General features: G+C 40.8%; 1 protein-coding gene across 1 annotated transcript; it reads left to right on the forward strand.

The window, feature by feature from the left end:
- The first annotated feature begins 723 nt into the window (after positions 1–723).
- On the forward strand, positions 724–8,586 carry STAP1 (signal transducing adaptor family member 1). The gene is made up of 8 exons (XM_052774104.1): positions 724–967; positions 3,367–3,438; positions 4,129–4,242; positions 4,936–4,992; positions 5,906–6,066; positions 6,698–6,826; positions 7,478–7,547; positions 8,398–8,586. The coding sequence occupies exons 1-8, from the start codon at positions 830–832 to the stop codon at positions 8,506–8,508; spliced, it is 852 nt and encodes a 283-aa protein (XP_052630064.1). The 5' UTR covers positions 724–829; the 3' UTR covers positions 8,509–8,586.
- The last annotated feature ends 4,373 nt before the right edge of the window (positions 8,587–12,959 follow it).

Here is a 12,959-nt window from a genome sequence, read left to right on the forward strand (position 1 = left end):
AGTACTCTTGGATGGATCCCATCTGGTCCCATAGGGTTGTGAATGTCCAGGCAGCATAGCAGGTCATTAACTATTTCCTCCTGAATTATGGGGGGTATATTCTGCTCTCCATCCCTGTCTTCCAGCTCAGGGGGCTGAGTACCCTGAGGATAACTGGTCTCACTATTAAAGACTGAGGCAAAGAAGGCATTAAGTATTCTCAGCCTTTTCCTCATCTTTGGTGGCAATGTTCCCCTCTGCATCCAATAAAGGATGCACGTTGCGAAGTTGATTTATCCTTGCCAGTTATAAACAATCATAGCAGATTTATTTTCAATATTCCTTTTAGGGTCCTGTAATCCCCCTAGCCATTTGCTAAAGAAAGTTCAACTCTGATAGTCTCAAAGTTAATCCACGTTCCCAATGAAAAATTTAAATATTATTTCAGAGGCAGCTAAAAGCAATCTCCTCCCTGGCAGCAGCCCATGAAAAGTACAGTGCTGTATGCCATAAAAAGCAGGCTTTTCCACCAAGACCTCCAGGTGACACCCATCACAGTAATAATGCACTTTTGTACCAGCATGCTCATCTTTTGAATGTCTCCCCTTGAGCAAACCCAAGGAGCACACTCTAAAGGAAAAGATCCTTTTAATCCATTCAGTCTGGTTCCCCCCATGATCATACACCACACAGAGTCGTTGGTGTGTGCTGACCTAAAAGCAAGTACACAGACTTCCTCTTTGAGGTGCTGCTTTTTCCTCCCTCTCATCAGGGTGAGTTTCCTGGCTGAGGCTGATACAGAGCAGACTGAGAACAACGGGAGGGGGGGGAGAGCACAGCAACCCAAAGGATGCTGAGAGGCATTAGAGAACACCCTGAGGAAATTCCTCAGCCAGCCCCCCGGCGGATCTTCCAGGAGAGGCAGAGCATCACCGGTCTGCCTTTGTACTTCCAAGGTTACCTGTCTGTCCGGCACTCAAGATGCCAGGTAAGGAAGTGGATGTGTTGAAATATTTCTTCAAAAATGTATTGCTGGGAGCTACAGGTTTATGGGGGGAGATGTTTCTCAGCACTGGCTGACACAAATGGTTGCACTGGAATAATGATATCTAGTTATTTCTGTTCATATTCTTGGACAGGGGGAAGTAAAATAAATTATGTAAGGTAGCCATCAATATCTCCAGAATTCCATTATAATTTACTATTACCTACTGAAATGTGGATTGAGTTTGACTGATTTCATAGCTACCACCATGGTGAAAAGCTAATGCAATATTTTTAATACCAAGAGCAAAGTTTGACACGGTTATATTGCTGTGACGCATCCTCCATTTACTGGAGAACAGTATCCATCCCGAAGTCTTCAGTGACATGCCACCTGAGGTATACGTGAGATTCTCTACATCTTTTTTATTCTTATTAGTAAGGGCTGATGATTTAACATACGTGGACTAACGGAAAATAAGAGTGGGGTTTTTTTGACCTAAGATAACTATTTAAGACGCAAATCTGTAAACGCCTACATGCTTGTGTATGTTACAATAGCATGTATGTTCAGAGCACGTCCCTAGTCAAGCTGATTGCCCTTTCTTAGCACTTGATAATGACAGTCCCTGTACTGAGAGTTACAAAGTAATTTTTACCCTACCTACACTCACATCTCTGTAGATGGAGAAGCACAGACAGAGTAGAGAAAACGAGAGTCACGCAGTGCTAAAAGACCAAAATAGCATAGTGGTTCACAAACACAGGATCAACCAGGTACCACAGAAAACAGGAACTCCATGAAACAAAAAAGTAGACTAATAATTTTACTATTAATTCTTCTGCAGCACTAGAAATTATCAATGCATTACTTCGTTGTATCTAGCCGGAGAACAGCTGCAAGCTTAATAAAGCTCCCTGTTACGTTCCTTTATTTATATCCTTTCACGTAAAACCTTTTTTTCCCCCTGAACAATCCTTCCTTCTGAAATTCAGTAACTACCATACTGGAATAACAAAACCTAACAGGGCAAAGCAATAATACACAGCCGATCTGAAGAGACTTATATGGGACTGATGAGGTGTATTATCACTTTTGAGAGACCAGACACCCAAGAGAAAAACATACTCCTGGCTATAACAAGTACTCCTCAGCAACTACTATTACTACATTTCCATAGAGCAGAAAGCCCATTTCATAAGGTGCAGTTCAAAAATTTCCCATGACATCCAGGCCCATACCACAGCAAGTATTCACAGCCTTCATTAACTTTGCCAAGGACAGATGGTTTAACAAGGACATTCACCTTAACACAACACTGCAGTGCTCAGAGGTTGGGGTCCAGAGGCTGAATGCTATAGAAATTTTACACTAGTAATTTGACAGAAACCACCAGAAAGACTAGTTAGGAGCTAGCAGGGTAAAGAGCAAGGATCACCTACAGGATAGTCTAGGGAATATTGCTCACTGTAATTTGTCTGACCTGTCAGACTTCACAAATTATTTCTTTTCCCAGTTTTTGTGACTATGTTTTAAACCCCCGCCTCAAAAAACCCCCACAAAACCAAGAACCAAACAAAACCAACAACCCCCCCCCAACACCAAACAACAAACACAAAACAGGTAAGTAAACCGAAAACCGAACAGTTTCTGTTTTACAGAAGCTGCTTTCCCAATTGAGTGTCCCGTAACCACTATAGTTCTCAGGGTATCAGGGGCACATGAAAACAGAAAAACCTTTCCCGTCACTCTGGCATGACTGATTAGGGAACAGTTAGAAGAGGTGGACAATTGTAGTTGCCATAGTCATAATTTAAAGACAAAGCATGTAAAATACCACTTCAAATGCAAGAAATCCAGTTAATAGGTCAGACTACCATCAAGCTCCATGATCTTCTCCCTATAGCAAGTAAACTGGCAGGATCAAAATTCAATGCAAGTAGGCACTTCAAGAGAATGGTGTTCAGAAGACTGGAGTCTTTATACATGTTCATCTTGCACTATTTTCCACTTGTATGCCTTTGAGGGAGAGCAAGATTCTAAAGTGCCATTTAAAATATATTTGACTTCCATTACGTACCCCCTTTAAATTGTTTTGACAAACTGTTGACAAATGTTTAAAGCATTTAAATTAGTTAAAAGTTTTCTAGGTCCATGCTGGATTAGGATACTAGAAAATAAAGCCTAGAGCCCATATATCTTTTTGCCTGTAAAGAATTACTTACTGAACCTTTTTTGCCTAAACTGCCTGCAAAATACATACTTGCTCTTTAATGATCTTTAAAATACTGAAAACCAACATGTGATGACACAGTTTTTCCTTAGCAGTTCTTTCACTTTCAGCATTTTGTCGGAACTGAAAAGATTGTGTTCACAAACTGACACTTCCTCCTTTCCAACAGGAATTTAGAGTGTATTGGACAGAACTCAGAGGAACTATGCTCTTCCTTTATGATGATAAGAAAGCCCCAACAGTGAGTAATGTGCTATCTATGTAACTACCCATCTGATTAAGTGCATCAATTATGTTCATCAAGTAATCCTTATATACTCCCGACACCTCTCAGTACCCTTTCCTCTCTCATCTGCATAGTCCAAAAAAATAGTACTGAACATTGTAACAGAAAGGCTGAGATCAAAAAAACCCAGTGTGAAACAAACTATAGCATATTAGTTTGCCTCGTCAAAACAAAAAAGGAGTATTTTTTTGGCACCTGAGCTACAAATGTATCCATATTTCTCCATAATTTTACCAAGTCCTTTTTCCTCAGCTGTACACAAGGGTAAAATTATTGTGGTGTGTAACATGACTTTCCTTTATGCAGCTGAGGAGAAAGTCCTTGGTATCATTATGGTGTACTCTGGCTGAGGGTTTAGTTGGAGTCACAAAGCAAATACTCAGGGAGGTCTCCTGGATTTCGTCTGTTTGTGATTATGAAGATTAGGATGCAAAAAATCCAGCAAGTACGTTGTTGGTGACAAGAGCTTCTGTAAGCAGAAGAAAAGGACTGAGCTTTGGCTCGTCTGTCAGTTAACTTAACCCAAGTTCTAGCAAAAAAAAAAAAGTTTCAATCTATTTTCTTCTAAACAAATTCCTTTGGAGAGCAGCTAGATTTTTTGTGAAAATTACAACTTGTGCTATTTCTCTTTTCCCCCCTCCTTAGTACTCACAGAAATTAGATATATCAACTTTGACTTCAGCAACCAATGTTCATCCAGATGAAAATGGCTCTGGACAGTTCATCCTGATGCTGTCAAATGAGGAAGTAGAACTGAAGGTAAAAAGAGGAAGACTGTGATTTGTAAGCCACTCTATCTCATACAGATATTCAGAGCTCCATTTTGGTGTGGGAGTAGAGCTGCCGTCTTGACATCTAAGCAAGCATACAGCCTGCAGCTGGGCAGCACCAAAAGGCAGGCAGAGAGGGAGGTAGGGCAAAGGAACTTAACACCAGGGAAACCACCCCTCGAGCCATCAAAAGTTTTTCTCAGGAGTACCTGGGAATATGAAACGAGCAGAATTGCACAAGAAAATACACAAGAGAAACTGGGACGTATCACACTGACAGGCCCATGTCACCTGTAAAACCAAGAAGGGGATAAAGTATCTGAACACCCCACCATTCAGAAGCCATACAGACTGTAGTGCTCAGGAACTATCTATCTAGGTTTTATACTTGAGACTCACCTATCTCCTTAGCATGGCCTTCTCCTTGGATCCACGTAACCTTCTCCTTTTACTCCAAGAAAGCATATGAATTTTTTTACCTTCCCACCTCTGTCCTCTCCCTCTAATTGAACATGAAGTACTGGGGAAGTGCAGGGTTTCAGTGTGTTGTACCTTGGCAGGGAGCTCATTTCCAGGCATGACACTGCTAAAAGGGTGAGAGTTATTTGAGGCTTCTACATGAAATATACTTTTTTTTTTGTTCCTGTAGTCATTCTTACACCATCATTTTTTGTTCTCTCAGGCTAATGACTGTGAATGTGGGAAAGAATGGAAGGGTTTTATTCTCGCTGTAACAAAGGTATGGAAGAGTTTTATATCTCACTTCATGTCAAAAGTGTCTGTAAGGGGTTTTGTCTTGCATGCCAGAAGTTGGCTTCCACAGGCACAAAGCCTTGATTCTTAGGTGTTTGCACACACTAAACTGTTGAGGGGTTTTGTTAGTTTTGCTTTTTCTTTTTTTTTTTTTCCTGAGGAGATCAAAATTCAGGCTGATTTAAGCCCAGTTCATCTGCAATACACACTCTGCCATGGTATCTAGTCAGACACAGTTCCCAAACCACTGTCTGCTGTCCAGGAAGGAAAAGACTTCTAGCACAAGTCCATCCCCTGCAGTTGTGAAAAAGGGAGCCTGCTCCGAGACAACTCTCTAGGTCTTTATCATGGGATAAAGACATAACCAAAGAAGTGGCCGAACTGCATACTTCGGAGAACCCCTCAGCCCTGTGTTTTATTCTACTATTCTTCTTAGCTAAATGCACTTTGAAAATAGCAAGACCCTCTTTGATAATGACCAGTGGAAAAATAAATGAAGTTTGTTCACAAATTACACTGGCCTAGTTGAATCACTTAAAAAGCTGAGGATGGCTGAAACAGGTTAAATTACATTTAGACAGTCTTTCGCAGTATAGCAACTGCAAAATACCGTTGTGGATTCTTACATCATTTCCACTTCCGTCAACACACATCTTTTCTAAATCAGGACACAGATATCCTTATTTCACTATTCTAACAAAAACACATGTGCAACATTTTGTCCAAAACAAAGGCATATCCAAACCTTCTGGATTATCACAGCTGCTTAAACCAAGCAGGTAAGAAAGATTTCTGCACAGCTGCGCTCAGAGATTAATTATGATGCACACACAGAAACGATTCCTCACAATGTTTGTCCACTCTTTCATTTTCTTTTCAATTACGCTGTTCATTTTCAGCTGTCTGTTCCACCAGATGAGTCATTACTACCTGGGCAACTTATAAGAATGCATGAAGTGCTAGAGAAGGAAAAGAAAAGAAGGATTATGCTTAACAACTGTTCCAGCGCATCCTTGAACAGCAAAAGCCCTCCCAGCAGTACATTGACCACTATGCCAGCGTAAGCTCTCACTGAACTATGCAAACCCCAACCTGACTAAAGAGCCTTCCCTTCTTTCAAAGTATTATTTCCATGCAGAGGTTCAAAATTCAGCTGTTGCACAAGGTTTTTATAATATTAAATGAACAAAATCTATCTTAAGACCTTTATAGGGATTTCCTAAGGGAAAGATTATTCCTGCAGCTTTCCTACATGCCTTTTGTTCTGAAAAGGCTGCGTGCAGCATATTGCTATGCTTAAAAAACTTTTCAGAAAGCCACACATTGGGCTGCTCTATCTGCCCTTCTGAGAAAATGCTGATTACCATTGAGAAATTCAAGGTAAATCCAGGTTACTCTTCTCACATTCTTTCCAAGGATCCAGAAAGCATCATACCTGTACGAAAGCTTCACTTTCTCTCTGAGAAGGCCAAAGCACTGCTGTCCTGAATTATGCTCTTATAGTAGCATTAATGAGCAAGAGTCCCTCAGATGTCATGCCTCTTGGCAGCCATGGCTAGTTACCCTGGATAAGCCTAACATTATGAAGAGGTGTTAGCCTGGTAGACCACGTCTCTTCATGCAGCTCAGAATGACGTGGCCTTGCCAGTGTAACTCACATTCATGCCGTTTCTCTCATCCCTTCTATGAAGGTGTTTCTATGCAGTGTCTTGGCAAGAAGCAACAGAGATGTTAGAAAAGAACCCTTCATGTGGGAATTTAATCCTGCGTCCCAGCAGCGACAGCAAGAACTACGCAATCACTATCCGACACAAGCTGGAGTAGGTTGATTCCACGATATATTATCTCAGTCTTAACTAGTATGCATTGTATTAAAAACTGAATTCTTAATACCCAGAGTTGACAAGTGAAACACATGCCTTGCCTTCAGGCTATTTTGAGAAAGGAAAATGAGGCAGCAATCAGGCCTGAGACCAATTTCTTGGTTCTGTCCTCCTCCAAAGCCAGTTAGATTAACAAAGAAGCAATAAAGATCAGCCAGCAAAAGCCCATTTCCTTGGGTAAATGGGCTTCCCCTGTTTGCCATGAGACCCTACTCAGTTTAAGAAATCATCACACAGAATGAAAATGGAACAAGCTGTACCCCTTTGTAAAATGAACAACAAAAAATGAGACAAGTATTTTCAAACAGTAACTTAATCCAAATACACACACCACATTTTGACTGAATTGCCATGTTTTAGCTTTTGCAGAACTTCAGAACAAGAAGCATCTGAGACACCAGGAATGATATTTGCAGTTCTCAGTGTTTCTAAACTAAAATGGGAAAAAACAAACCCTGCCACACACTTCAGTAAGCTCCGGGGATATTACAAAGCACACCCATTGCTCCTACAGAGGAGTTTATAATGACAACAATACATCAAAAGTATTTCATTTCAGGCAGCATATCAACTTTCATTTTCTTTCAGTGCCCCATGCTTAAAGCACTACAAAGTGATGTCCACAGGAACAAGTTACATTGTCGAATTGGAAAAACGGGTGAGTAAATTCCCTTGTTGAAGATTCTTAAGCAGGTGTTAAGAAATATCACTTTGCAGAAAATTAGAAAAGCCCTAGTAAATTCCTAACTATAATTTGTGAGTCAAAGCAAAGTATGCGGAGAGTTCGCCTCTCCTGTTAGTCCAACTAACCTGATCCCAAAGAACAAGTTGGTTTTTTAAGAACTAGAAAAATAGAACCCCCCCCCCCCCACATCAGCATCTTCTAACAAAAATAAAAATCAAACCACTCACAAAACACCCAAGATTGCTTAATTCTTTTTTTTTCAACTCAGGCTTCAGTACTAAGTATGAAAACTGAGCTCTCATTGCAGCTAGAGGAAGTTCAAAATGCACTCCATATAACTTTGAGAAATAAAATTACCGTAGTTGAAGTGTGAGCAAGACTGTATGGACCCTGTTATTTGGTTTAAAACAGTTTTCTTCCACTTAAGACATGTTTAACTTATGGCCTGAAAAACATCCTATTGGGTTTGAAAAAGCATCTGCTGTTACACCATCTGCTGAAAAAAGCACCAGCCGTCATTGAAGAGCATAACAGTGCAGAGAGCAATCTCACTTCTGGTTTGTTTACTCATTTGATGGAAGGGAAGGAGTTATATGTTCAAGGGTCAAAATGTTAACATCGATTGCAGCGGGCTGCCCTAGACCTCACTGCATCCAAATGCTGGCTGTAAATCCAGTACCAGTTGTTTGAGAAATGTTGCTAGGGGTTCCAGCCTGCCAGCACATTTTTTAAAAGGTATTCTCAACACAGGTAGCATGTTTTATTTGGTGGTTTTGGTTTTTTTGTTTGTTTGTCTGGGTGTTTTTTGGTTTTGGTGAAACAGGTGACACTCCCAAGCCTTCAGGATGTTATCGATTACTTTGTGACCCAAACTCGAGGGAAACTGAAGCCGTTTGTCATGCAGACGCGCACTGCAGAGGACCCAGTGTTCTGAAAGCAAGCTGGTTGCTGAAGGCACACACAGGAATGGTCCTGCTAAAAGAAAGAGGCAGGAGAAGCAGCACAGGAACTCCACACTATTGAAGATAAACAGAAGGCATTCCCCAAGCTCTTTCTCAATTTCTAGAACAGCTCTGTTGGCCCTAAACCAAGAATGTGATGCAGCTTCTCCCAGAGAAACTTCTGAGGTTCGGGGAGGGCAAGTAACCCCAATTCCTGCAGAACATTAAATACAGAAAAAGGAAAAAAAAAACAGGAGTGGGAAAGAGAGGATGCATTGCCCCCGCAAAATGCAATAGAAAAATATGAAATTAGGCAGACAGTGTTTGTGGGCTCAATTCTGTCACTGGCTTACAGTGCAATAAACTTTTAGTGTTAAAAACCCCATTTCTTGTCTACTCACTTGTAACAGTGTCAGTGCCATTTATGACATCCCACAGAGACACCTCACCTCTGCTGGGGCTTTGAGCATTGCCAGAGGTGCAATACAGACCAAAAAGCAGAAAAATACAAGTCCGAGTAGCTTAAACTGGAGGTTCCTGGTTCTCAACCTGTTTCCTGGTTGCAAGGTCACACAAGCCTTACAGGACCTAGAACATCCAGAGTACGGCATCTGGGGCATCTCCCATGTCATGCAACCAAGGGAGGGCATAAATTCAAGCAAACTGAGACATCTTCCTGCCCAGCTGAACATTCTTACCCCTTCTACATGTCAGCAGGGGTGTTCATTAGACCCTGCTGTGGGCTACTTCAGGAAACAAAACAAAAATAAGTTAGTGTCTGTGTTGGTTAAGCTCTCTGAACTACCTTCTTCATGGACTGAGGCAAGCCCCACTGAGTGCACAGGAGGATGAGACTGCACAGCTGGTAATAAGGGAAGGCAGCAGGGCATGTGAAGAGCCCTGCTGATGATACCAAACAGCTGTGGAACCCCATCAAGCCTTAGGCACAGCATCCATCTTCTTGGAAACTGGGGATCCAGCCTTCAAAACAAGCAACTTAAAGTGATCAGCAGTAAGATCCAAGTTTAGTATTTTTAGCCGCTAAGTTCTGCCAGGCAGCTGGACTGAATAAAGTGCTTACAGGATGGGTACCCACTGCTGAGCTACACTCTTTCATAGTTAGTGATGACTAGCTCCAGAGCCTGGCTTTTTTCTTTAAAAAAACCTAACCAAATAAACCGCACCTCTTCTCTGACAGTGGTTGGAGGAGCATTCACAGAGCTCAGCTGAAGACAGCTATGATCTAGGTACCAAAGCAGCTAGTGCCTTCACTACACACACAGGGAGTGCTCTAGGTAGAGTTCCTCTTATTTGCAGACCAAGATTGATCATCATGTTCCTTTGATATCAGCTGTGAATCACAAATGAATTATTACTTGTTTCAAGGATTATGGAAGTCAGTCAAGGCTTGGGAAGGTTATTTGAAAAGAATGCCCGAGATTATGTGTGACCATATGAAGGTGCACCCACTGTATTTATAAAAGTACAACATAACATGAGACATTAGCACTTTCTTTTCATGAAAATACTTAAGACCACTTGTGAAGATGGTGCTGCTCAGTGTGTATCAGGTTAGAGTTGCAGCTTTTCCTCAGTATGAAATTGAAACTTGTGTGTTGCTGTGAGAAGTGGGAACAACACTTCTTCACTGTATCTCATGTTTGCCATGCAAAATGATTCACTTACGAGCAAAACAGTTCTGTTGGTGTTATCAATGCTGTAACTCATTACACCTTTAAGCTCAAGCCTCAATAGGTTTTCTGCAGCATGGATAAACACTCACGCTAGCTACTTCATCGACCACACAAAAGACACATTTACTAAAATAAACTCTCAAAAGCTACCTGGTCAAAACTTACCAACCTTTGGACAAAGGTTTAGTTTGCTGCACTGTGCTGCAGCAGAGTATGCTTTCTGTAATTGTAAAAGAAGAGATAATTAACATGGATGGATAAACCTTTCAAGCTAATAAGCCTGTTGCATTTGCCTGAAATTCAGTTCCCTTCTTCAAACAACTGGCCTACAGCCACATTGTTTCAAAGACACAGGAAAAATTAAGAACATGAACTTATCTAAAGCCTTTACTTATGTTTGATACAAGTCCAAAGATACACAAACTCTCTGCCTAGCTCAAACCTACATTGTTTCAGGATGTGAGATGCCATTGTAGAATAAGTCAATAGATTTAATAATAGAATGAGCTACCTGGAAAATATGATATGCAACAGAGCTGCTCAACAGGCCATGAACACTGTTTTCAGCCTGCCCCCCTGTATAGCCCCAACCCAGGATTGGTCTAAAACCCAGTCAAGCTAATCAGTAGAGACAGGTTGAACAAAAGATGAAAAATCAGCAAGAAGCAGGTGCTTTGCTGGCAAAAGATTAAAACATGCACAGCTTGTAGAGATAGATGTGTAATAGTTAATGGAACAACTTGAGGGTTTTCTCAGAATTGTGCAGATACGGGACTTCAAGGTAAACTGAACAAGAGACAACTGACCCGAGGCGGACCTTGAAATCTCAAAGATGAGAACTGGGACCAGACAAGACAAGAAAGCTGAGACAAGAACTAATTAAAGGACTTTGATGAACAATAAGACCTGGGAACCGAGACTTGACTGGAAACTTATAAAGATTTTGGACTGGGATAATGCGTGGTAAAAAGGTATATAAGACTGAGAAACTTCTGGAGGGTTGCCATTCACTGTGGGGGTGGCCCAACTCTGAGTAGTTAATAAAGTAAACCTAGAGAAACCCATGACTGAGAATTCTTTAACAGCCGTGATAAGGTGACAGGGTTTCTGCATTCACAGCTGGTGCCAGAGTGGTTCTTCCTATGTAGTCATTATTCTTGAATAGCACCTTTTTTTTTTTTTCCCAATAAACATTCACATATTCACCATACATAGGAAAAGGGTGGGAAAAAAGCTGAAAACGTGTATTTTACCCCTCATATAGGTAAATAAAGTCCTAAATCCATCAGATCTGCCAAAACAGTCTTGTTAGCAGTAGCATGATCTTCACACAGAATCCTCACTACTCCTAGCATTAAAGAAACATGGAGATTAACCACAGAAAACAGTTGAGCTGGGTGCTAAATACCTCATGTTTTGCATGCACAAACATTCCTGCAACTATTAAGAATGCGAGAAATTAAGGGAAAGCTAGTGTAAATATGAGCAAACTCTGTAAGAAAGCATTTGAGTAAGAAAAATCTTCAATACTGATATAAAACTTCATCTCTACAAGTCAACTGTTCTTTCAAAGAACAGCATTTTGAAGGAAAGCTATTCAAAATGTTCTAGTGGAAAGAGAGTTCTTCACTGCTGCAGGGAGATGGCTAGCTCTAGCTGCTCCATGGGAATAGAGCATCAAACAGTCCTAGACACATACAAGCTTTCATTACAATGAAAAAAAAAAAAAAAAAGCAGTTCTCAGATTCCAGGTAGTGCTATGAGCCTCTGCACTGCTAGCACTAGTAGTGACAACGCTGGAGATCTGGAAGACCAGCACGCCACAATTCATTTGCTTGGTTTGATTAAGCCCTTTTAGTGTGATCATGCTGATCACCTGCTGAGACTTTTGATAAAAATCAGCAACAGACTGAGAAATGCGTTCTGTCAAACAAATTCACACTGAATCAGCTCACTCCACTCTACACAACATTCAGTATAAACACATTCACTCTCCATATCAGCAATTCAGAAAGTTTTAAAACATGAAAAACAATTTTAATGAGCCATTTGACATGCACAGTTCTTCCATATAAAGTCCTCTTTAGGTTATTACTTTTAAGATTTTACCTAGGTTAACTTATATCCAGAAAATTTTAAAGGTCTGCTAAAAAGTATCTAGCGTGATTGTGCATTTCCAGTTTTTCCATCAGCAACTGTTTAACTGAGCAGAACCCATCCATAGAACAGACAGCCATCCAACAGGTATACCTAGTAAGAGCAGTATAGAGATACAGCCATGTCTGTAAATCCTGGCTGCAATCCCTGCCAACCTCAGCCTGGACTTTTTGGGAAGGGTCTCACAAAGCTGTATGCATTATAATTAATGGAATGACTTTTATTAATGATATCTGAAAATTAACTTTAAACCCTGAGGACCGTCAGATGGCATTCCAGAAAAGTACTGAGACTTTACTATTTTTATATGCTACTTACTTCGAAAGCATAAGCACGATGTTAACACCACACTAACGTACCAGAGTGTACTTACTCAAAGTTTCATGTTTCCCAGACTCCAGCTGTGAGGTGACAGTGCTTTCAACTTGACCTAAACCTTTAAGTGATCCTTAGCACTAATTAGTGATTTCAGTTCAGAGTTCAGATTCTAATACTGCCACAGTGAAATACATTTTAGTTGTTATTTAGAAGTGGAAACTTACTGTCTGCTTGTGCTCTCTCTGCACTCTAAATGTAGACATCTTTTCTCCTGT

This window comes from Harpia harpyja, chromosome 2 (assembly GCF_026419915.1).
Source record: "Harpia harpyja isolate bHarHar1 chromosome 2, bHarHar1 primary haplotype, whole genome shotgun sequence".
In the NCBI taxonomy this organism is placed as follows: domain Eukaryota; kingdom Metazoa; phylum Chordata; class Aves; order Accipitriformes; family Accipitridae; genus Harpia; species Harpia harpyja.

What these genes read in the sequence shown, in the direction of transcription:
- STAP1 (XM_052774104.1), top strand. Translation starts at nt 830, where the DNA reads ATGCTGAGAGGCATTAGAGAACACCCTGAGGAAATTCCTCAGCCAGCC. An exon ending in ATGAGGAAGTAGAACTGAAG is followed by an intron (nt 4,243 to 4,935) that starts GTAAAAAGAGGA and finishes TTGTTCTCTCAG; the next exon opens with GCTAATGACTGTGAATGTGG. An exon ending in ACTATCCGACACAAGCTGGA is followed by an intron (nt 6,827 to 7,477) that starts GTAGGTTGATTC and finishes ATTTTCTTTCAG; the next exon opens with TGCCCCATGCTTAAAGCACT.